The 24,546-nt window shown below is 32.4% G+C and overlaps 3 protein-coding genes and 1 non-coding gene across 10 annotated transcripts; 2 read left to right on the forward strand and 2 right to left on the reverse strand.

Annotated features, from left to right (window-relative positions):
- Positions 1-74: 74 nt before the first annotated feature.
- Positions 75-1,761, reverse strand: LOC105787123 (protein NRT1/ PTR FAMILY 2.8). Its single transcript, XM_012613565.2, has 2 exons — positions 1,550-1,761; positions 75-1,469 (listed from the first exon to the last, which is right to left on the reverse strand). Exons 1-2 carry the CDS (start codon positions 1,736-1,738, stop codon positions 75-77), a joined length of 1,584 nt encoding a protein of 527 aa, XP_012469019.2. The 5' UTR covers positions 1,739-1,761.
- A 641-nt stretch (positions 1,762-2,402) lies between these two features.
- Positions 2,403-5,061, reverse strand: LOC105786486 (protein RETICULATA, chloroplastic). Of its 4 annotated transcripts, XM_012612942.2 has the most exons (8): positions 4,906-5,061; positions 4,250-4,815; positions 4,026-4,124; positions 3,719-3,939; positions 3,565-3,634; positions 3,402-3,481; positions 3,132-3,196; positions 2,403-2,807 (listed from the first exon to the last, which is right to left on the reverse strand). In XM_012612942.2, the coding sequence occupies exons 2-8, from the start codon at positions 4,784-4,786 to the stop codon at positions 2,614-2,616; spliced, it is 1,266 nt and encodes a 421-aa protein (XP_012468396.1). In that variant the 5' UTR covers positions 4,787-4,815; positions 4,906-5,061; the 3' UTR covers positions 2,403-2,613. The 4 variants fall into 4 exon arrangements, 3 of the variants coding, with proteins under 3 accessions (XP_012468396.1, XP_052476684.1, XP_052476685.1); XM_052620724.1 differs by having other exon boundaries at positions 3,565-3,939; XM_052620725.1 differs by having other exon boundaries at positions 3,565-3,939; positions 4,250-4,825; positions 4,906-5,054.
- Positions 5,062-6,346: 1,285 nt separating this feature from the next.
- TRNAV-CAC (transfer RNA valine (anticodon CAC)) lies at positions 6,347-6,420 on the forward strand. Its single transcript has one exon. It is a non-coding gene; the product is annotated as a tRNA-Val (tRNA).
- Positions 6,421-15,252: 8,832 nt separating this feature from the next.
- Positions 15,253-20,697, forward strand: LOC105786488 (delta-1-pyrroline-5-carboxylate synthase). 4 transcript variants are annotated; one of them, XM_012612944.2, is made up of 18 exons: positions 15,253-15,440; positions 15,537-15,608; positions 16,498-16,601; positions 16,695-16,797; positions 17,101-17,262; positions 17,342-17,619; positions 17,703-18,018; positions 18,094-18,171; positions 18,254-18,343; positions 18,432-18,518; positions 18,642-18,728; positions 19,213-19,309; positions 19,379-19,482; positions 19,599-19,852; positions 19,930-19,998; positions 20,073-20,139; positions 20,210-20,280; positions 20,388-20,697. In XM_012612944.2, the coding sequence occupies exons 1-18, from the start codon at positions 15,390-15,392 to the stop codon at positions 20,473-20,475; spliced, it is 2,178 nt and encodes a 725-aa protein (XP_012468398.1). In that variant the 5' UTR covers positions 15,253-15,389; the 3' UTR covers positions 20,476-20,697. The 4 variants fall into 4 exon arrangements, with proteins under 4 accessions (XP_012468398.1, XP_012468399.1, XP_052476699.1 ...); XM_012612945.2 differs by having other exon boundaries at positions 19,626-19,852; XM_052620739.1 differs by lacking the exons at positions 19,213-19,309; positions 19,379-19,482 and having other exon boundaries at positions 19,626-19,852.
- Positions 20,698-24,546: the final 3,849 nt, after the last annotated feature.

A 24,546-nucleotide genomic window follows, 5' to 3' on the forward strand; every position in this document is an offset into this window, starting at 1 on the left:
AAATCGACTAACTATGAGGTTGAAAAAATTCTGGAGTCTGGACTCGGATTTTTTTCAACTTTTTTATTATTATTTTATATTTGATCTTCATTGTTATGTTGGTCTTCTTTGGATTCTTTATTAATGGTGCAAGAAGTGGCGATGAATCGTCTCGCATATAGATTGAAGTAAAGGAAATTGAGTGCTTCTATAGATACCGCGAGATAATAGAAGTTTTCGAGCTTACCGTTGTTAAGATTATGACCGCCTAGCCATGATGTTTTCCCACCTTTCTTGGTCGTTTTGTGGACGATATTGACGAGCATCGAGTTCAAGTAGCTTGCCATGGATAAGCTGATGAAGAAAATAGCACCGGCAACGGTTCTCATGGACTCTGGCAATTGAGTTGTTAGGTACTCCATAATTGCCACGGCTGCAAATGCTTCGACTAGTCCTGATAAAGCAAATTGTGGCAACAACATTAAGATACTCATAGGGGATTTGAATGAGCCGTGTTTCAATGCTGCGGTCCGACGTTTTTTCTCGATGAAAGATGCTACTATGGAACAAGCCATTGCGGATATAAGGCCAATGTTGATCCTTTGTGTCATTGTAAGTCGTTTAGCTTTCCCTGTCAGTCTCTTTGTTTGTAGTACCCAAAGTATCTCATAAGTGGATATCCATATCGAAAGGGCAATCATCGGCGACAATCCCATCCATCCTGGTGGAATCTTAAAGCCCGATCGAAGCACGTTGTTAGATTGAATTGCTTGAAGAATCCCAATTGTAGTTTGTTGATCCATTGTCATAAAACAACCAATTCCAGCTAAGCAAACAGGCATCATCCCAAGCAATAGTTTGAGATTTTCCACTTGTTGAATACTACATAATCTCCAACCATTTTTCGGTTTCCCATCCTCATCTAACTCATTTTGATTGGCAATCACTGCGGCCTTTTCTAAACACCGAAGCTGTTTGGTACGCGGATGGAAATCCGGGTCATAAAACGAACACCTCGAACAATCTAAACGATGCTTCCTAGTAGCGGCCGTGATCACTTTAACCAAGTCCACGAAAACACTCCCGTGGGGCTTCATTATTATGTAGGCGTGATGACCGATTACAAAAATCACAATGGATACCAAAAGACAAGAAGTTGGAATAGCGAAACCGATGACCCAACTAATGTTAGTCTGAATATAAACAACGGCCGTTAATGCTATCACAAGAGCAAACGTAAACGAAAAGTACCACCAATTGAAAAAACTCTCAAGTTGCGATCTTCCTTCCTTTGTCGTCGTATTGAACTGATCTGCCCCGAACGCGATATTGCAAGGTCTAATCCCGCCCGCACCAATGGCCATCAATGTTAAACCGGCATAAAGGGTACTCAACTGCCATAAGTTTGGGTCTATACAATTGATTTGGCCAATACATGTTGGTGGCCTTAATTTAGGCACTATTGCCGTAAGGGTCAAGATCATCATCCCCTAATTGAATCATACATAAATTTCATTATCATACATACATACATACATACATACATACTTACATACATATATTGTTTTACCAGTAAGGACGAGATCGAGCCGTAAAGGAGCATAAGGTATCGACCCAAGAACATATCGGACATCAAAGCACCGCCAATCGACATGAAACTAGAGGTACCGGACCAAATGTTGATGACATTAACAAGAAGTACCCCCTCCATGTTGTATTTGGTTTTTAAATAAACAGTCATGTTCGCAACCAAGCTCATTGATGCAAGTTTCTCGAAGGTTTCGTTCGCTGTAAAAACATGAACATAAATTGTAAGAGAAAACACAAAAACAAAGGAAAAGACATTAAAAATATGAATCACCAAGAATGTATTTGACAGCCCTCCATCCACCAGGTGGTTTTTTTGAAGATGGGGAAAGACAAGGATCATCTAAAAAAGAATTTGATCCTTCAGCCATCTCTTTATCTTTGGTTTAAATGTTTTTCCTTTTTTCTGGTTTACCCTACTTTACACACTTTCTGATTGTGTCTTTGCTGCGAAATCATAGGATCTGTAGTCCGAACTGAGTTGATGTCATAATTATAACCAGTTTAGTGAAGGATTACCAGTTAAAAAAAGGTTAAACTAAAATAATATTTTCATCCAATGTCCTCAAACTATAGCCCGAATTCTAAATTAGACTAAAACTTCATAATGTTATAATTTAATACCTAGAACAACAATATCATGTCAATCAAGTCTTTCAGTAGGTCTAGACTTGGACATTAAATCTAGTTTGGTTTATCATGAATTTATTTAAAACTTACGGATCAAAATTTAAACATGCAAGTTCTTATTGCATGAAAACTCGGATCCATGTTTTTATAATTTGATCAAATGTTTTAAATATACCCCCAAGTTGATGGTTAATAGAAGAACCCAATTGCTACAATATGATACTTTGAGGACTCAAATCAAAAGTGCATTACATTCTTTTGCTTTTTCAGCCTTACAACCAAACAATTCATCTTTTAATTCAAAAGATTTGTGCCTAAAACATTGATGTTTAACAGCATAACTCTAACCACCCCCCCCCCCAAATGGTTAAATAGGGGATATTTATAGGTAAAGTACATGAAAACCATGTTTGTAGTTTATTGCACACCACTCAATCTAGCCCAATCTACGAATTGCATCCCGCCATATATGTTATTGGCAAACCGCACGCCGACGGTGAACGCCATTGCAACGGGTGGAACTTGTTTGGCCAATGGTGATGCCTCCACCAACCGTTCCAATCCGTTGATGATTTGGTATCGAGTATTAGATGAAACCGCGAGAAAAACACCTGCGGAATTCAAGATGAATGATGAATTACAATTACAGAAACAACGTAAAGGAACTTTATACAAGGTCATTAGGTAAACTACCATGCTGTTTGCTTCCTCTACTTAAAAAATAGCAAATTAGTCCCTATATGTTACATTAAAAAGCAAACTGGTCTTTTGATCTAACATAGAACGACTAATTTTACCTATTTTTTGAGTAGAGGGAGTAAAGGCCTCCATGGTACTTTTATCAAGGTCATTAAGTCGATTTTTTTTCGATCATGCTATTGCAACAATTCCATGAATTGTAAAGATTAGAATTCGAGAAGTGAAGGCATCCATACCCCAGAGAGCTGCACTCTTTATAAGAGGTGGCACAGGTATGTCCTCTTCCGATTTTTTCATGCTCCTAAAAGATGAAAAACATTCAGTGAGAAACTAGAACGATCAAGAAAATGACGTGTGCTTAAAAGCACATCGAAAGAACTACAATTTGTTTAATGAGAAACCATCATTTTCCCATATGGCCTTAGATCTCATACACGCACACACGCATGCACATAAAACCGAATAAGTGGAAGTCGACAAAGTGATAAAAATAAGGATGCATTTACCTCTTGGCAGTCATTATCAAATTCGCGATTCCTTGGCCAATAATACCACATGCAAATCCAACCGTTCCATACAATACTCCCTGAAATTTTTTTTCATCATATTAACATCTATCCACCGAAGACAAAGCTATTAAGTTATTCGGCCTATACATAAACGTTTTACCTTATAAAAGTATGTACCAAGTCTCTGGTTTACCGTAAATCGACAACCTGGTCTTTCCGCTTCGAACACACTGTACAAGACCGCAAATATCAGAAGTACACAATAAAATAAGCACATCATGCTGAATCTATATCGAAGAAATTTATGATATAACCTGCTAGGGAGGGCGTTATAAGCATTTTGGATGCCTCCAAGGAATCCTTTCGATATAGATGGTTGTCCAATGCGTGCATAAGGTGCTAACATACCAACTAAAGCAATGTTCACTACCACTCCGACTAAAAGATCAGCAACGTACAACTCGAATTCTGCCCAAAAATCCTTTCCCCTCTTTTGAACTTCCGCGAAGGTAGCACAACACGAATCAATCACTATCTGTGTTACGATGAAGCAATGCAAAATCACCATCCAGTTTCGATCATTGAACAACGCACGTATAAAGATGGATTCAGTGAACAAACCTCAGTTCCGATTTTGAAAAGAAAAGAGGGGTCGGCTAACATTCGGTTTCTAAGCATTCCCCATGACCTCATTGCAAATCCTAAAGGCCAACTTGATCCCTGCAATAACAAGAAGTTAACAACATCATCAAACACAATCGAATCACAAAAATATTCAAACTTTAATTCAAAAAGTTGAACTTTAATCGTAAATCAGCTAACTTTCATTACAATCAATCCATTACCTGCAAATCTAAATATCGAAGAAGAAGCAATTTACGAATCCCAACAGTCTTTGCAGCCTCCATCATGTCTGAAGGAAGAGTAGCTCCTCTAGCATTTGTCTCCTTCATTACATCCTCAAACTTCATTAATGGTCCAAATTCTTCTTCTTCAGGATCACCCTTTTCACCATCACCTCCATCACCACCGCCGTCTCCTCCACCACCGCCACCACTGCCACCATTCCCATAAAAAGAACCCCCACCATTTCCTGCATCAATTTTAGCTTCCCCAAAAATCCTAACTTCTTCTTTCCTAATACTACTCTCACTACTTCCCTTAGTTACTATACTCTTCGCAGCACCAGCTTGCGCCTCCGCCTCAGCCTCCGCCTCAGGCCGGTGAGCTAAGCTTAAAATCACTACCCTTTGTCTCCTCTTCATTGAAAAAACAAATCTTTTATCACCATTTTTAAAAAAGCTCAAATCTTGACTCCATAAATTCCTTAAAACAACATCGTTCTTAACATTCACCAAATGTGACAATCCAAAACTAGACATTTTTTTTTTGTGTCGACAAATTGTTGAAACTGCAAAAAGCTGCAACTTTATTACAACCCCAAAGATTGGTTAAGCTTACAATAAGGAAAAAAAAAGTTAGCTTTTAAGAAGAAACAAACCCTTTGTTTAAGCGGATGTAAAAATGAAAGCTTTGGCGGAGACGCGGCGGCGCGTAGGTTTGAATGGTGAGCTTTTTGTAAGAGAAGAGACGTATAAAATTCCTTTGGATTATTTGATTCCACAGAGTTGAGTTAGTGAAGAGCTAGTGAGGCTGAGGATTTGTACGTACGGTGGGATGTTAACACACGTGTGTGTTAGGGTTTTTTTGGTAACTTAACACGTGTGTTTAGGGTTAATATTTGATTTTTTTTTAAAAATATTTTTTTAAATATTAAGATTTGGTGCTTTGTGTGTCAAATTTGCATTTTGCAGGTTGAGGTTCCGTCTTTGAATTTTTTTTTTAAATATAATAGGAGGGAAAAACTCTAATACTAATACGATTAGTGTGATTCAAACTTAAATTACAGTTGAAACAGTGAACACTTTAATCATCAGGTCAATACACAGAGTTCGGGAAAGAATTATTGTTTCTTTATTCACATCGCACTATTGTTGATGACAATAAAGATTGACGGTGACAAATTTTTTTTCCTTTCGCTCTTATTACTATTCAAAACAATTACTTAGAGCTAATTCGATACTTATAAATATTGAAGTTGATAGACTTTTAATTTTCTTGAACTCAATATTTTTCAATGTAAGAAAGAAATATATATGTTAGATATGACACTTACTAAAGTTGCAAGGTAGGGATGAATGTTCCATTGTTGGCATGCTATGCCTCACCTATTGCTCCATTATGAATGTTAAAATTTGAAAATTATTACCTCCACTATGGGTATTGGATATATTTATATTTATTACATAAACTCATCTAACTGGATAGCTGAATCTGTTACAAATTAGGAACAAATTGAGTTTAAAAGACCAATACTATTGCCAAATTGACATAAGAAAGTGCTTGGATAGAAGGTTGGTAAGGCAAATTTAGCCTATTTGATAAGTAGGTCAAAGGTTGAACAGTTTGGCAACTCCAACACACACTTTCTACCATGCCCATCAATGGCTCATTAATATGCCTCGTTGCTTAATCGGAAGATATTGTCCTTCCACATATTGGTGAGTTTAAAGGATTGGCACCACCCCCAAATTGACATGAAGGAGTGCTTCGATAATACGGAGGTAAGGCAAATTCTATTGATTCTGGTAAGTTGGGCTTGATAACCTTATCAACTTCAACATGCACTTTTTAATGTGTCAATCAATAATTTATTAGTACATCTCGTTCCTTAATTGAAGGATATTGTTCTTACACATATAGAACAAATAAGCTAAGTTTAGGTACCTAATTGAACCTTAAAACCAAGTTCAAGTACCTAATTGAACTAAAAATAATTAGGTACCAAAATATATATTTACCCTTTTTAATTTAAGGTTTTATTTTGTTTTTAGATATTCTAAATATAAATGATTCAACGAAGCGATCAATAGTAACAAGTTGTCTGGGTGGTGTAGTTGGTTATCACGCTAGTCTCACACACTAGAGGTCCCCGGTTCGAACCCGGGCTCAGACATTGTCCGATTTCCCTCTTTCTGTAGCAGTTGGATTTTTAGTAAACCAATCTTGTTATGGATCAATTTAAATTTTGGGCTTGGCATTTTGGTTTTATGGTGCTCCGAGATTTTTTTTTGGTGTATGCGAATATTGTGGTAAAAATACCATGGAGGTCCTCCTACTAAGAGTTGGATTACATTTTGCCCCCTCTACTAAAAAAAAAACAAATTAGTCCTTGTACGCTAGATCAAAATACAAATTGGTCTACCTATTAAAAATTTTGCCCAAGTCCGCCCGTATTTGTAAATAGTTAACCCAAGTTCATTTTAGGTCAACCTATATTTTTAATTTAAAAAAATATATATTTATATTATTTTTAATTTAATATTTAATAATATTATATATTTTATTTATTAAAATTTTATATAAAATCATCTTAGCATTTTTTTTAATGTTTACATATGGATTTAATTTTTATGTATTATAAATTACATAATATAAAACATTACAAACTTAAAAAAAAGAAGAGGTTGGGTTGGGTTGAGGCTCGGGCTTGAAACACTTCAAGCCCGAGCCTGACCTATATTTTAAACGAGCCAATTTTTTTAATACAATCCCATTTTATATGTTATATATCTTTGTAAGAGGATATAAGATATACAGGTCACTTGGTAGTCAAGTTTATGAGATAAATGACTAAAAGAAAAAGACAAGTATCAAAGTTGGAGTAAAGAAAAAGGAGAAAAGCCCTACAAAAATGGAGCATTACTTGAAATGGGCACAAGCTATAGCATCAGCTTGGGTTTTCATGTTATTGGTCGGTCTCCTCTGTTGTTGTCTCAACACACAACGTCAACGCCGACACGGCGATGAAAGCAGCAGCAACGGCGGCTGTTCTTGTGACGGTGGATACCTCGGTGTTTGATAGCAATGCTACTGCTGCTGGTTTCCCTATCTTAATGAACAATGTCTGGTTTTATATACAACTTGTGTCAATTTTTGGTGATAAAATGTTTTCAAATGGTTTGGTTTATAGAGTTTTCATGTAAATTATGAATTCAATGAATCTAGAATTTGTTGATATACGTATTAATGGAAGTCAAGATGGAGAGGATGGTATTTTGGTACCGAAAATAGAGAAAAAGCCCCCTCAAATGAAGTGTTAAAGGTTACTTAAACTATGAGTATTTCGGGTCGGATCCCGGGTCGGATTCTTATATATATTTTTATAGTTATATAACAGAATTCTTTTTTGTAAATTTCATTTTTCTATTCTACTTCTCATGAATTTCTTTGCTATAAACTGTTTTCTGCCTTAGAACTCGAAGAATTTACTTTTGCTTCAACTTTTTTTTTTTATGACTTGAGAATCAGTGTGAAAGCAGCTATTATTCCTTTCTTTAGAGTGTCATCTTAAACTATATGTGTTCATGGGGCCGGGTTATCTTTCTGGCCCAAAGGCTCACCCAAAATTTGGAAGGGTTTTGACAAAAATATTAAACCCGAAAAATAAATTTATGCAAAAAAATTAGGCCCATTTAAAATATGAGTTGGGATCAGGCTTCAACATTCAAGGCCTAGGCTTGAGCCGACTTTTTTTAAGTTTATAATACTTGATATTATATAATTTAGAACATATTAAAAAAATATAAACGTATATTAATTAAATATATAATACTACTCTAAGGTAAACACTAAAGTAATGTTAAGATGATTATATAAAAAATTTCAATAAAAAATATATAAAATAATTAAATATTAAGATAAAATAAAATAAATATTTTTAAAAAATAATATGGGCGGACTTAAAATGAGCTTAAGTTAGTCTTTTGCAATTATGAGCGGGTTTGGGCAAAATTTTAAGCCCATATTCTGGCCCGGGTCGAACTTGAAATATGTTAATACCATGTTTATGCCCGACCCATGAGCACCTCTAAGATAATGTTTTATAAAAAAAAAAAATTTCGCGAATAATAACATTAATATCATTATAGGTCTTTATCATATCTGTTCTTTTTGATATAATGCTTAAAACTACTCACAATCCATCCTAAACCCTTAAATAGGAGGATAATGCACTTCAGCGCACTCAAACCCCGTCCTCCTACACTGGCAACAATACCGATGCTAATCGAATTAAAACTCAATTGACATAATAGATATAAACTTAAATATTCAATATTGAATCTGTTTTATTTTTGTGGTTTTTAAATCCAAATCTAAATTTATTATCTGTTTTTACTTTTAAAATATTAATTTAAAAATTATTTAAATCACTAAACTCGGTTATTTAATGGATTTGAATATACAAAAATAATTTATTTAATTCAAATTCCAATAATAATACTCACAACCCGAGCACAAAGATTGACCCTTGACTGTAAAGGAAGAAACGAGTTTTGACTGCAAACCCTACCCATAAAACAAGGATGAAAATATTAGAACCAAAAGATGAGCTTAGATAATAATAAAAAACGAGCTCATTTCAAATATGGGTAAAACTTTGAATCTAATATTTAAATCTCGAGTCTAGCCTGGCCGAATTTGTTTCCAATTTTATAATACATTTAAACTAGAATGCTAAATTTTTTCATATACTTTTATTTATAAAGTTGTAAAACTTATGAATTTATAATTTCTTAGGGTAGGTTTGGATTGGCAAATAGGGTGCATTTGGCTCACGCTATAATATTGCTATAGTATCTAATCTTATCGCCACCACTATATTTATACTAACCGTAAGTAAATGTACCGTCTATCCAAACTAACCATTAATATATAGTATCTGGGTACTCTACCCTTCTCAAATTTATATACCAATATTTGCCACAGTATACATTAATAATTAAATCAATATAAATCAAGCATTGATGAAATTTGTGGTGAAATTGAGATGTGGGGGCAAGTTATCGTCTATCCAATAATGTTTTCTTAATCAAATTGATAATCGAACTAATTAAATTATCAGTTTTTTATCGATCAATTTAATTTTAATTAAATAAATTATTTAAAAATTATAAAAAAAATAAAAAAATATATAAAATTTGATTCAACTAGTTCAATCGATTTCTTATCTCGACCAACTGTTCGTTTAAAAACAGATTCAACGTATTTAGTCAAACGGATATATCAACCGATTTGCAACTTAATCAATCGATTCACTAGCCCTACGTGTCTAGTATAGACCCATTTCCAACAGTTTCTCCACAACAATGATGCCAATTGGCACTGTTAACCGGTTATAACAATCACAGTCGAACGATGCAATAATTAAGGTCGATAACTTGTCCTTACATGCTTCACTTTGTTCAAACACGATTCTTGAGCCTGACAGACAGCTATAATGTCCTTGTCCTCTTTCTTATGAAGGTTATTTGAATAAAATTGGATAAATTAGTTAGATTAATTAGATCGAGAATTAATTTAGATATTAATTCAAAAATAAATAATGAATTGTTTGAATTACAAATCGATAAAAATCGATTAATTTAATTAAAATTTGATTGATTCGATGATTGAATTAATTTTTATTTTTAATTGATTCGATCAAACCAATAATTTGATCGGTTCAATTCTGATCCGATTCTAATAATATCGTATGTGTTGCATAGATGACAATAGTGTGACATCAAACACATATTTGTTTAATATGGATTTTGTATTAGAGTTTTTGATATTTTAATATTGGGGTAATTTACATTTTGGGTCAATAAATTTAGCATTAAGTATCAATCAAACTTTTAATTATATGAAATTGCATCACTAAACTTATACAATTAACAGATTATGTCACTTATGCTAATTTTGTAAAGTGATTTTAACGAGAAAAAAAAAAACAGTTCAACGTGCATGAGTGACTTAGCACAAAATATTTGAATGTTTAGTATCTGTCCGGTTAGAGGTAAAAAACCGGTCGATTAGTAAATTTGTAAGTACCGGTTGAATTGAGTTAAAAAATTGGTTGAATAAAATATTCCATTTTTAATAATTAATTGCTTTGAATCAATTAACCAATCAAATCAAGAATCGATAATTTGATTAATTTAATCACTAATCCGAGCTTCGTTTTAAAAAGTGAGATTTTGTATTGAAATTATTTGTCGAGAATAGCAATAAATAGCTCTGGAATTTGGAATAATAAAATACAGTGATGTAATTTGATAAAATTAAAAGTTTATGACCTACATAAAATATTGATACTAAGTTCAATGACCCAAAATGTAAATTACCCTTTAATATTACTATACTCCAAATTTGGTAGAAAAATATGTATAGCTGTCAGAATTTTATGATTTAATTATTTTTAGTTTAGTTTATTAATATAAAATTCTTGGTTTGGTGGCTAAGTGAATTTAACATTCGACTCTTCGATTAGACCAATTAGATTGAAAGTTGATTGATATCGATTCAAAGTAAAGGAAAAACATATTACGATGATGACTGAACGAATTTTTATAATTTTTAATACCTTTTATTTTAAATTTTATGAGTTTTATATTAATTTATTTAATTGAAAATAAATGAATGATTTAACTTATTGAACTTAATTAATTTAACTATCAATCCGATTTTAAAATATAAATCATTTGTCCTATTTTTTAAAAGAGAAACTAATTATTATGACTATGAAATTTGAGCAAATATTGTCCATGAAATAATGGTCCCAGTAGACATGACATAATCACTAATAATATTCTATTCCATCTTATTGATGGGTACTGAATTATCATACCGAATGTCAAATCGTTGTTTGAAGCACGCCAGTTAAACTTAACACCCCAATGATTTAAGTAAAATTTTTTTGAATAGTTCAGTAACTTAAATAAAAACTTTTAAATATTTCATCGACTATTTTATATCCATTTAAAATTAAATGATCAAAATATAAATTTATTAATAATTTAATAACCCATTATAAAATATATAACACATACTAACAAGTAGATTGCTTGATAAATCTGCAACAACTGTGAATCAATGACGTAATGGAATCAAACACTTCGGAAAACATCTATATTAGAAAAGACAAGAGGCAAAATTGCCCTAAAATTGCATTATTGTGAAACACATGCAAAACTTGTTCTAAATTACATCATGATAGTTGCTACATTAAGCCTTTTCAAAAGTGGTAGAAAATTAGAATTCTTATCACCACTATGTGGACGAGAAAACATTAGTTTTTAAGAAAAAAATAAATTAAAGTTATGAATGATAAACTTTAATGGTAGTAATTTATTATAGATAATACGAATATAAACAACAAAATTAAATTAAATTTTAATAATGAAAAATGGGTAAACTGCATCCAAGGTCATTAAATTATTAGTAAGTTTACGTTTTGGTTACTCAATTTCAAAAAGTTACAAAATAGTTATTGAACTATTCAAAATTTATTATTTAAGTCACTTTGCTATTAAGCTTCTTCTTTTTTCAAAAATCCAACTAGCGAGCTCCAAGTGACAATACAACGATTTGTATGGTGGATCAACATCCATCGACGAGTAGAAGAACATATCTTAAATCCAAGTTGATTTGATGGTGAGTGTCAGAGATTGGAGAAAAAAGTTGTTTCGATTTTGGTTCGTATATTCATAATGTTCAAAGTTGTTTCATGAAAAAAAATTAAATTGTAAAAATGAAAGGGAATAAAAACTTTCAACCGTGATAATTTAATAACTATTTTGTAATTTTTTAAAGTTAAATGATTAAAATATAAATTTATTAATGGTTCAAAAACGTTGGACATAGTTTACTCGAATACAAATAAAATATGGAAGGCTGAGCAGATTCGAGAACAACTGAAACAAGATTAAGGGTGAGTTTGGATGGGCGGTGTGTTTACCTGCGGTTAGTATAAAAACAGCGGTGGCGGTGAAATTAGATACTGTAGTGATACTATAGCGTGAGACAAAAAGTAAACTAAACGCATCGCACCGCACCCAATCGCCCATCTAAACCCACCTAAGGAATAAAAGGAAAACCTGTCATTTCCATTGCAAACAACAAGATCTCATGTGAATCTTGAACTGCCACGACATCTCATTTTTCTGACAAAAGAAAATACAAGTTTTAGAAAAGATGTTTTATATCTCTGGGAAATTTTCAGGTGGGGGAAACTTCATTACAGTGTTGAAGCTTTTTTGATGTTTGGATATCAAAGTGGAATCTTCGTGGTGTGTATTTATAACGTTGAAGTAGGTGAATAAAATTGAATGGTTTAGGTCAAATTTGATTTTGGTCCTTCTACTATACTCAAATTGAGATTTAGTCCTAATATCCTTTTTTTTTATACAATATTTGTACTTATTAGTCAACAATGCTACCATGTTTTGTTCCTTAAAAACACCCCTAACGAGTTAGATGGGCATTTAAGAAAAAAAAATCCAAATTGGTATTCAATCAAAATAATTAACAGTGTTAAACCCTATGTTATGGTGAATTATTCACCCTTCCTAAAATTGCCTGGGTTTGTATTGTGGTAGTATTGCTTACTATGGTGTGTATAGCCAGTGATTTGCTCTTACCATTAATGGTTTTAGCTATTTAGAATAATTAATGAAATTATAAAAATATGATTTAATTGTCGATTGTGTCTTAGCTCAATTGACATAGGCATTGTTGCTAATGCAAAAAAAAAATGAGTTCGAGTGTGCTGAAAATCCTTCTATTTATGGGTTAGGGAGGGACTTTAGGTAATTCTAAATATTATGTCAAAAAGAACAGATTATTGTAGTAAATACATAAACTTGAACAATAAATTTTAACACTTTTACCCAATTCACCTAACTTCTCGGTTTTACCACTTTTTTTGACAAATTAAAGTTTGAATTTCCGTAAAGTAAATAAACCAAAACCACAAATAATTTTACAATTGGCATCAATGACGATAATTCCTATTGTCATGTTGCAGTACGTGTCGATTGGTTCATCGTCTTCGTTCTATTTCTCTCACTTAATCATTGGGGATGCTTTTGATTGATCACCAACGTTAGCGACTCGCCTCACCCACAAACTCAGGAGAAAACAAGCAGGGGTTGATATATTGTTTGGTACATGAATTTGGTTTCAAATTTCACTTCGGTACCTGAGTTTTTTTTATCACAATTAAGTACTTAAGTTTGACTTCAACATTCAGTTTGGCATCGAGTTTTTGTTTTTGTCTCAATTAAGTACTTATACTTTTTTACAAGAGCATACGTGTCAAACATTCATTAGGCAATAAGATGTTATTTGATTCGGTATCAAATTGAACATTAAAATCAAACTCATATATCAAATTGAGACCCAAAAAAAAAAAAAGGTTAGATGCTAGATTCAATATTAAAGCCAAACTCAGATGCTTAACTCGAAAAAAATCTTTTTGACCCGCATAACTTGAAAACTCCATATCTATGTAATCCAGGATATCTTATTGAAATTTCATAAAAAAATGTGAGGATCAAGAGATTAAATTTTTTATATAATTGTTGTATTAGCATTTTGGGTCAAAATCTGCTTTTAATGATGTTTTGTCACATATCTTACATTTTTCTTGACTTATCTCCAAATTCCCATGTGGCCATTTTTGCCATGTTGTCTGTACCATGCAAAAATTGAATCGGTTTAATAATTTTTTTAAAATTTTTATAAAATTTTAAATATTTATTTAATTATTGTTAGCAGTTGAACTGACCAAATAAATTGAATCGGGAATTAATAGTTTGATCAGTTCAATCATTAATCTGATTATTAGAACATTACACGTGACACCCTAAGATTCTATTATGTCACCATTTGAAAATTTATATAAAATTTTAAATTTCAAGTAATGATGTGATACAATCTCAAGTGTCACTTTGTCAAACTTTTATATTTTTAAAATTTAGGCACTAAAGTAGACGTAATTATTAAGTCCATAGCAAAAAATTATATTATTTTTAGTTTGTATTGAGTCTTTAATATTTTATAATACAAAATAAATATTTTATATTTGAGTAGATGAAAATAATTAAAATATTATAACGAATTATTTTTATAAAATAAAAAAATGAATCGGTCAATTCTATTATCTTTGGTACTCAACTTGATTTCATTTCAATTTTAAAACAATTCGAGTCTTATTATATGTAATTATTATACGTGTTTCAACTTCAATATGTGTTATTATCGTGCATGAACTTTGATCCGAGTTATTTCAATTATTAATTTGTTTATACTTAGTATCAATTTGATTTGATTTGATTTTGTAATAGCTCGAATATTTGTTTGTAGGCATAATAATAATAATTTGAGCCTAAACTTTTACATTTTCGTCAATTTAGTCTTTATTATTATTTTAGCTAAATGCAACTATTAACCTTTTAAAAGAGCCCAATCTTTTTTAAAACTAAAATGCCAACTAAAACATTAAATTTTTAATAATTTTGGTTTGGTATCCGTGTGACGGTTCACGTGTATTTCATGTTGACATGATACTATTTATCTTATATACTACGTCAACAAATAATTTAAAATTTCAAAAAATTTAAAAAATATAAAAATTTCGTAAAAGAAAAAACATAAAGTACACGTGGATTGCAATATGGGTTTCTGTATTTAAAATTTTTACGTTTTTGCCAGTAATTTCGTTAAAAAGCAACAAACTCTTTTTAAAAGGTTGATTATCAAATTTGACTTGTGTTAAAAGGTTGAAGTCAAATTTAGCTTAAAGAAAAAGAGAATAAAAGCTAAATTAACAAAATATGTAAATGTTAAGGGTTAGTTCGTAAATTTTCCAAAAAAATGTATTTATAAATAATAATTTTAATTTTTTTATTGTATTTTCACTTTTTTTTTCTTCCCGAAAACAGGACTATTTATAGAAGGTGGCAAACGTTGCCTTCATTCATCTTCTTCTCCAAGACCCATCTCTCTTCCACTGTTATACACTGAAACTCCCAATCCCAAATAAAAGAACTGAAAGCTCTGAGTTGATCAACTCGACTCAGCTTGACTCACTCACTTGCCTCCATGGATCCTTCTCGTGCTTTTGTCACAAATGTCAAGCGTCTCATTGTTAAGGTTTCTGTCCTTTTTTTAAAATCAATTTCTAATGATATTTTTAATTAATAAAAACTAATTTTGATTTCTGGGTTTTTGATTAAAAAACCCAAAAAGGTAGGAACAGCTGTGGTGACTCGAGGTGATGGAAGATTAGCGGTGGGTAGACTCGGTGCTTTATGTGAGCAGGTAAATAATTAAAGAAGACGAGGGCATAATGGGAAACATGGGATATTTTTTAGGGTAAAACTTTTCATTTAGGCTCTTTAAAAATTTAAATTAATAAAGATAAAATTACATTTTAATCCAATAAAAATGATAAAAATTTAATTTAATCATTTAAAATTATAATGATAGAAGCTATTAAAATGATGAAATTATATTTTATTTTCGTAAAAATTACAATTTAATTTCGCCCTCTAAAAAAGCCATTGTTTTTAGCCACTCTAGTGACAGCTTTTAAAAATGGTATAATAATAATCTTAACTCTCAATATTTATAAATTATGTAGTCTCTATTCTAAAAGAATTAACTCTCAACATTTAAACGTGTAATTTGATTTTTTTGAATTTGTGATTTTGAGGGTTAATTTGAAAAGAATGAGAAAATTTCAAAATTATTATATTAGATTTTTGAGTGTTTTTGTTTTTTTTTTGTGCGTAGTTTTCAATCAAATTTAACGGATAAAATTGCTTTTTTTAAACTTTTTAAGTGAAAAGGTAACAAATAAAAATAAAATTGAAAAAAAGAACAAATTACAAAATGGATAAATGTTGAGGGTTAGATTTTTAAAAAAAAATTAAGACTAAATTGATATAATGTATAAATGTTGAGGGTTAAAATTGCTATTACGCCAATTTTAAAAGCTGCCATTGTCTAGCCAACGACCAAAAAAGATAAAATTGAATAGTTGGGTGACTATTTTGTAACTTTTTATAGTTATGTAACAAAAACATTTACTAATAATCGAGTAATTACTAGGGGTAGTTTAGCTATTTTTTATTGAGACCAGTAGCTTGTTGGTGAAGCATGGGATTTTTTTATGTCTCTTATTTTTTATTGAATCGGTTACTTGCAGCTCAAGGAACTAAATTCTCAAGGTTATGAGATAGTGCTGGTCACTTCAGGTGCTGTTGGTATTGGTCTTCAAAGGCTTAGGTATAGAAAATTGGTCAACAGCAGGTAAGATTATCATCTATCAATCAATTTCCTGAATGCCTTTTTTTTTCTTTCATAAATTAAACAATTTAGTCCCTTTTCTTATTTGTATATTAGCTTGGCTGAGCTTCAAAATGCACAATTTGAACTTGATGGCAAAGCTTGTGCAGCTGTTGGGCAAAGCAGTTTAATGGCTCTATATGACACCTTGTTTAGCCAGGTTAGCTAGTCTTGCTTATAATTGAACCGGATTAATTGGTTAAATCGAAAATTGATTAGTCAGACAATGGTAAAAGTATCATAGTGGCACTTGTATTAGGAGTCGGATTGTGTTTTTCCCCTCTACTCAAGCAATAGGCAAATTAATCCCTATACGTCAGATCAAAGAGTAAATTATTGTTAAAAATTGATCCCTGTACATCACTATGAGGTCCACGTGGCACGCCACGTATCACTATGCAATCTTACTCTTAATACATGGACTTCATATTCAATTATGTAACTGTTTTACTTCTTTATGCAGCTTGATGTTACTTCTTCACAATATCTTGTAACCGACACTGAATTTAGGGACACTAGTTTCAGAAAACAGTTGTCTGAAACAGTGAAATCTTTGTTGTCTTTGAAAGTAATCCCTATTTTTAATGAGAATGATGCAGTCAGCACTCGAAGAGCGCCTTACGAGGTATCCCGTGGATCAAATTTTAAATATGTTTTATGTTAGATTTGAGTTGAAATTAGTAACCTGTTTGTTCGTTTTTAAGGATTCTTCGGGTATATTTTGGGACAATGATAGTCTTGCCGGTCTTTTAGCTATGGAACTAAAAGCTGATCTCCTCGTTATGCTGAGCGACGTGGAGGGGCTTTATAGCGGACCTCCAAGTGACCCAAACTCGAAACTGATTCATACGTATATAAAAGAGAAACATCAATGTGAAATTACGTTTGGAGATAAGTCTAGGCTTGGTAGGGGTGGTATGACTGCAAAGGTTAATGCAGCTGTCTGTGCAGCTTATGCCGGTATTCCTTCTGTTATTACGAGGTATGTTCTGGAACCGAACTCCTTAAATAGGTTATATCGGTGTCTCCTCTCTGTATTTTGATGTTACTTTTGGTTTTTGAAAGTGGCTATGCCACTGATAGCATTATAAAGGTACTTCAAGGGAAGTGTGTCGGGACTCTGTTTCATCGAGATGCACATTTATGGACTTTGGTTAAAGAACTCGGTGTACGCGAGATGGCGGTTACGGCACGAAAATGTTCGAGACAACTTCAGGCAATGAACTCTGAAGATCGGAGGAAGATTTTGCTCGACATTGCCGATGCCCTCGAGGCTAATGAGAGTCTAATTAAGATTGAAAATGAAGCTGATGTTACCGCTGCTCAGAATGATGGATACGAGAAGTCATTGATATCTCGTTTGTCATTGAAACCCGGAAAGGCAAGCATTTGTTGATTTTGGGGTCACATTAAGTCTTTTAGCACGAGTTTCATCCGACTTATTTCGTTTTTACAGATATCCAGTCTTGCGAAATCGATTCGTGTACTTGCCGACATGGAAGATCCTATTGCCCAAGTTTTAAAGAGAACAGAGGTTACAAAATCCTCGAAAAACGTTTTAAGGAATGCGTCGATATATGTCCTTAATTTGACACTTTCGACTGCCTTTGTCCCAGCTTGCAGATGGACTCATCTTGGAGAAAACATCTTCTCCTCTTGGTGTACTGTTGGTCATATTCGAGTCTCGACCCGATGCTCTTGTTCAGGTAATTGGAGAATTCACCTTAGACGTATCAATCTGGTATTGTTTTAGCATATAAGGATTTGTTGAGATTACAATTTGATGTTCAACAGATAGCTTCATTAGCCATTAGAAGTGGGAATGGCCTATTGCTCAAAGGTGGCAAAGAAGCTAAGAGGTCTAATGCAATCTTGCACAAGGTTCGATTCCCCATGTTCTCGAGAAATCGATCCGATTAACTGAAATCCGAACTTGGGTTCGGTTTGCTTTTTATATTTATATGAGATCATAACCCTTGTTGCCTTATCACTTTTGTTTCTCAGGTGATCACTTCGGCCATCCCGGAAAATATCGGAGAAAAACTCATTGGACTAGTGACTTCGAGAGAGGATATTCCTGATTTACTTAAGGTTATTTGTATGATTTTGAGTTGATATAATTTCTTTGTTATATATACATATATATAAAAGTATCATGGAGTCTCCAATATTAGGAATCAAATTACATTTTGTCCTTTCTACTTAAAAAAAAAAGCAAATTAGTCCCTAAACGTTAGCTAAAGAGAAAATTAATCTTTTTGTTAAAATTTCCATTCATTTCTACGGTTAAAAGCTGGTCTCTGTACATTAGTATGATGTACACATGGCATGTCATGTCTAGTTTCTATTAGCCATGCTAGTTTTTAACAGTACAATTGAATGGTATTTTTAACAGGAATGACCAATTTGCTCTTTGATCTAATATTCAACGACTAATTTATCCATTTTTTGAATAGAGAGAGTAAAATTCAATCTGACTCTTAATACAATAACATCCATAGTATTTTTACCCATCCATAGTACTTTTACCTATACATATATGATGGTTTTTTTAAAAGTCTGTATTTTGGCACAGCTTGATGATGTGATAGATCTTGTAATCCCCAGAGGCAGCAATAAACTTATTACTCAAATTAAGAATTCGACCAAAATCCCTGTTCTTGGTCATGCTGGTAAGAAAAAAACGTATGCATGTATGTATGTATGTATGTAAGTATTGATATTAGGACGTTTGTGTATAGATGGAATTTGCCATGTTTATGTGGACAAATCTGCTAAGGTGGATATGGCTAAACAGATTGTTCGTGATGCAAAGATAGATTATCCTGCAGCATGTAATGCTATGGTAAAATTTCATTTTAATCCAAATGATCCGACCCGAAACTGAAATGACCCGAAAATTTTAAACTCGAAACCCGTATTGATCCAACCCAGAATCAACTTAACCCGTTCAATTGATAGGTTTATTCGGTTCCCATCGGTTCTCAGGAAACTCTTCTACTACACAAGGACTTATCGAGTAACGGTTTGCTCAATGAACTCGTTTCGGATCTCCAACATGAAGGTGTTACAGTTTACGGTGGACCGAGAGCAAGTTCGTTGTTAAACATACCGGAGACTCATTCATTTCATCACGAATACAGCTCGATGGCTTGCACGATCGAGATCGTGGACGATGTCCAAGCTGCTATCAATCATATACATCAACATGGAAGGCATGCCATGAATATCCGAACTCAGAATTCGTTTTTCTTCAGCTTGGTAGTATGATTAAACTTACTTCTGTTTGCAGTTCTCACACTGATTGCATTATCACTGAAAATCATGAAGTTGCTGAAACTTTCTTACATGGAGTCGACAGGTTCGGGTTTTAGGGTTTAGAGTTTTCGTTTTTATTGTTCGGATTACTAGTTAAACATCTGTTAATTGTTACAGTGCTGCTGTATTTCATAATGCAAGCACTCGGTTTTGTGACGGAGCACGATTCGGACTCGGTGCCGAGGTATTTAATCTTTCCAAGTTCTTAATGTTATACAACATTGTTGATTGATGTTCTGCTTTTTGGATTACAGGTTGGAATAAGTACCAGTAGAATTCATGCCCGTGGTCCGGTGGGAGTCGAAGGATTGTTAACAAATCGATGGTATGCGAGTCCCGAACCGCATCTCTTATTATTTCAATTTAGAATGATTTTTTTTATGATAAAAAATGATCATCTTTCGTATTTTTTTGTTCGTAATTTTTTTATAGGATTTTGAGAGGCAGTGGGCAGGTAGTAAATGGTGACAAAGGGGTTATTTACACTCACAAGGATCTTCCCCTTCAAACTCCATTATAGATTTAAAAGGATATGTTTTTTAACCCTTTGATTATTGTAAGATTATGCACGTTAAGTAAGGGTTTGAGTCGAGCTTTGTGGATGAAAAAAATAATGGTAATTCGACTCAAGGTTTCTAAAATTAGATCAGTGATCAATTTGGTCAAACCTTGGTTCTTAATCTGATTGGTTTGGCCCGTTCAATTGAATAAATTATTAAAAAAATAAAGAAAATTGCTTCAACCGATTCACGAGTTAACTACTTTAACATCTTATTCTGAATTGGTATCCTAATCAATTCTTGATCTAACCTGTCCATTTCGATTCTGAAAACAGATGTAGTGACTAGGGATATTCAAATGGTCAATCGAACCGAATTAGTATTAACCGAATTTTTAATCCTTTAACCGTTAATTGAACCGATATTTCAGTTAATCAAAATTTATATGTTTTTGTTTTTTTTGGGGGGTTAAAACAAGTATAAAACATATAAAAAGATAAACTGATAATGTTCATTTGTCCGAATTAAAACTACATATAATTTGTATTATTAATTATTAAGTTCAGTTAATTCGATTAATTACCCGATCTCAAACCGAATTAACCGAACTGAACTTCTAAAAATTTATTAATCGACCTCCGATTGAATTAGATCAATTAACTGAATTAGATCGATTCAATCGATTTTAACCAAAATTTACAGACTTGCTACCAAATTCTAACCAATATTTCAATATTTCATCCTTAATTAGTAGTAGAGAAAAAAGGTTGACTATTTCAATATTTCTAATAATTATTTCTTTAGAGTTGACAATAAAATTCTAACCAATTTTGTACATAACCTGTTTCAAGCAAAGGTAACTTTCACGTTATTTCTTTCGAAGTTAAATGTCTTTCTCAGACACTATTTTTTAAATGTTTTTTTTTAAAACTTATCCATGTTTAAGAAAATGACTGCTTAACTATCTCAATACCAAAAATTTCAATTTTTAAAAATGTTTTCAGCAATTTAGTCCTACTATTCGAAAGAAAAAAAAATAGTGGACTGAACTTATTTAATTAAAAACTTATTCTCGTCTTAGTTAGATATTTAAGTTGGCATTTAAAAGCTACTGTCGCATAGGTTTGCCGTTAGGGAGGTAATGGAGTTTAACGGCAAAGTGATCACTTCGTAACAAGACAATAACGTAAGTGACTAAAATGTAATCTGAGGCAAACAAAAGTGACTATTTTTATCGTTTACCCTTAAGTTATATTTTTTTAGATTTTCAGTTGTGAGTTTGTTGGACAATCAAAGTTGTTTTAAATTCACGTGTTGAAATCTTGCATAATAAGAAAACATATTCAGATACATTGCAGCCGGCTGTTCTTATTTGACAAATTGAAAAAGGTCTAATTTTGATTTTCATCCTTTTACTTAATAAAAATGGATAATTTACTCCTCCCTACTTCAATTTGTTAGAATTTGAATCTCATAAACGCATCAACTTGAGCCATTCCAAGCTTTATGTACCCTGTTGGATTAGTTTCTCAGTTTTCATAAAATACGAACACAAACTTTTGACAATTTAAAATGGAGGGATTAACTTCTCAAATTTGTAAAATAGAGGGATGGAATCTGAAATTATACCAATTTAAAAGTATGACCAGGAAACAGTAACCCCACTCACCAACTCCAGAAACCACACACCCACTTTCACAACAATTCAAAGGAACAAAAAACATCCCAAAACACAAATTATTCTTAATTACTACATTTAATTCAACAATTAACATGACATAACGAGAAGCCCCTTCTTTGTCTTTACAAAGCATTAATTCTATTACATTTCTTTACACTATAACAAGAACAAAAAGTTCATAGGGATCAATCCCCTTTGGTTCTGTCCCTATACATCCTTGAAACTTTTTGTTCACAACACAAATCACTTATTAATAAGCTTATCGAGGGAAGGTCGTCTTAGACCTTCAAACAGTGAAAGTATTGTGTTTTAAGTGTCTATGTTCGATTTTATCAAGGGAGCGTCTTACCACTAATGCCATACAAGCATGGACACTCCATGTGAACCCGATTGGATTGGATTGGATTGGATTCAGAGTCAAGAAATAAAATCAAGCATGGACACACCGGACACAATATCTCCGCTGTTTAAGGATCCGTCCCTCGACCGAATTGATTAAAAAGAAAAAGAAAACACCATATGTATTGTAAGTGGCACACCTTCAGCTTCCTTCAGACATGTCACTGCATTCGATGTAATAATTATGAAACGACACGGCGAGAGGTGATGAAACGACGACAGAGAGGTGAAGAGGAAGTGGTGGTGGTGGCAGAAGAGACAGGTGAAGAGGTTGAAAAATTGACACAATCTGATTGAAACAGTTGTTGTGTATCAGATGTTTGAAACCGACCAGAATCACCAGTTGGGAGTCTCATGTAAGAAGCTGAAGGTGAGTCATTGAACCATGTTGCTAAAACATGATGGCCCTGTCTTCCGTTTTTGTATCGGATTATTGCTCTATAAACAAAAGGAATAAGACCCTCCATTGGAATTATCCGACAGACACAGAGAGAGATTTGGGGTTTGGTCTGAAATTTGATTATGATTTGAGCTTTGAAGGAAGGAATGTATGGGGGGAGATTGGTTTTTAATAAAGGAAGGTTGGTGACGTGGAGTAATGGGTTGGATTCTGTCTTTGAAAGGGATGGCTAAACTGTAATAAATACAAAACGGGAGGTCCTCCCTTTTAAGTCACCAATTAAGCAAATATTAAGGGTTGATTTCACCAAACATTGTCAAATAACTATCTAGATTTTAAATTAGTCCCTAAATTTTCAAACGTTTTAATTGAAATTAAAGTACGAGTGTTGTATCTTCAAAACTATTAAAACTAAATGTCGATAACGACAATATAGAACAATCGCAAAGCAATAAGAAAAGAAAAATAAAACACAAATTTTACGTAGAAACCCTTTCAGGAAAAAACCACTGGCAGAGAAGAAGAAATTCACTAATGTTTAAAATTGAATGATATAAGAGGAGTTTCGACTACATCTATTTAAAAGTTGAAAATATCTACACAGCTCTCACAATAACTTTTCATTAGCTTAATCGTCAATTTAAGTTTAAAAAACATGGATCGAATTATAAACACATAGATAACTTGAATCTAACGTATTAAAAATCAAACATTATCAATAAAATTTAGAAAGTACAATTTTTTAAAAACATTATATTCATATTTTCTATGTGGCAAATATCTACGCGTTTACAATTCGGTCCAAGTGTTTCATGTATGGGTATGAACAACAATTCAAGCCCCATATGTATAATTGTACAGAGTCAAAATTGATGTAACAAATCCAACATCAAACCAAAATTCATATATAAATTATAAAAATGGGCAGATAATAAACCTTGGTCATCCCTAATTGCAACCAGTCATTATAACTAATAGTGTCCCTTTGTTATTTAACAATATATGGTTGTTTGAACATGGTTTTAGAGTAATTTATTTGATTAAATTAAGTTGGTGGCACATCATTGGGTCAATTGTTTAATTGGTGTTGAGATCTTGGAAAAATTCTTGGTTTAGCATATAATATATATATCCCAATCCCAGAAGAAATCATATCATTATCATATGTTTCTGGATTATTTTGAATAAATAAATAAATTTTAAAAAATATGTGGTGGTTCCCCAAAATCTTTCATTCCATGATTTAAATCATCCATTTTCATTTATTTTTAAATATATATATATTTTCATGTTGATTCAATCCGCAAGGTATTATTGTCAATACAGGAGGACGTGCGTTCGAGTGTGCTGAAGCGCATTATTCTTCTATTTATGGGTTGAGGAGGGTTTATGGGTAGTTTTAGACATTATGTTAAAAATAATAGATATGATCAGAGCCAATAATACACATGACTACAATCCAAGTTACTTTCTGCTTTTTTTTTAAAAAAAATTATGAAATTTTTGTATATATATATTTGAATATTTTTATTTTTAAATTATTTGTTGACGTGGTATATAAGACAAATAGTATCATGCCAACATGAAATACACATGAACTGCCACACAGGT

The sequence above is a fragment of the Gossypium raimondii genome, chromosome 1 (assembly GCF_025698545.1).
Source record: "Gossypium raimondii isolate GPD5lz chromosome 1, ASM2569854v1, whole genome shotgun sequence".
Taxonomy (NCBI): Eukaryota; Viridiplantae; Streptophyta; class Magnoliopsida; order Malvales; family Malvaceae; genus Gossypium; species Gossypium raimondii.

Coding starts and splice junctions, on each gene's coding strand:
- LOC105786488 (XM_012612944.2), top strand. CDS start 15,390: ATGGATCCTTCTCGTGCTTTTGTCACAAATGTCAAGCGTCTCATTGTT. Junction 16,602..16,694: donor AGAAAATTGGTCAACAGCAG/GTAAGATTATCA, acceptor TTTGTATATTAG/CTTGGCTGAGCTTCAAAATG. Junction 17,263..17,341: donor CTCGAAGAGCGCCTTACGAG/GTATCCCGTGGA, acceptor TTCGTTTTTAAG/GATTCTTCGGGTATATTTTG.
- LOC105787123 (XM_012613565.2), bottom strand. CDS start 1,738: ATGAGCTTGGTTGCGAACATGACTGTTTATTTAAAAACCAAATACAAC. Junction 1,470..1,549: donor GCTCGATCTCGTCCTTACTG/GTAAAACAATAT, acceptor TGATTCAATTAG/GGGATGATGATCTTGACCCT.
- LOC105786486 (XM_052620724.1), bottom strand. CDS start 4,786: ATGTCTAGTTTTGGATTGTCACATTTGGTGAATGTTAAGAACGATGTT. Junction 3,940..4,025: donor TTTTCAAAATCGGAACTGAG/GTTTGTTCACTG, acceptor ATCGTAACACAG/ATAGTGATTGATTCGTGTTG. Junction 2,808..3,131: donor AAAGAGTGCAGCTCTCTGGG/GTATGGATGCCT, acceptor TGAATTCCGCAG/GTGTTTTTCTCGCGGTTTCA.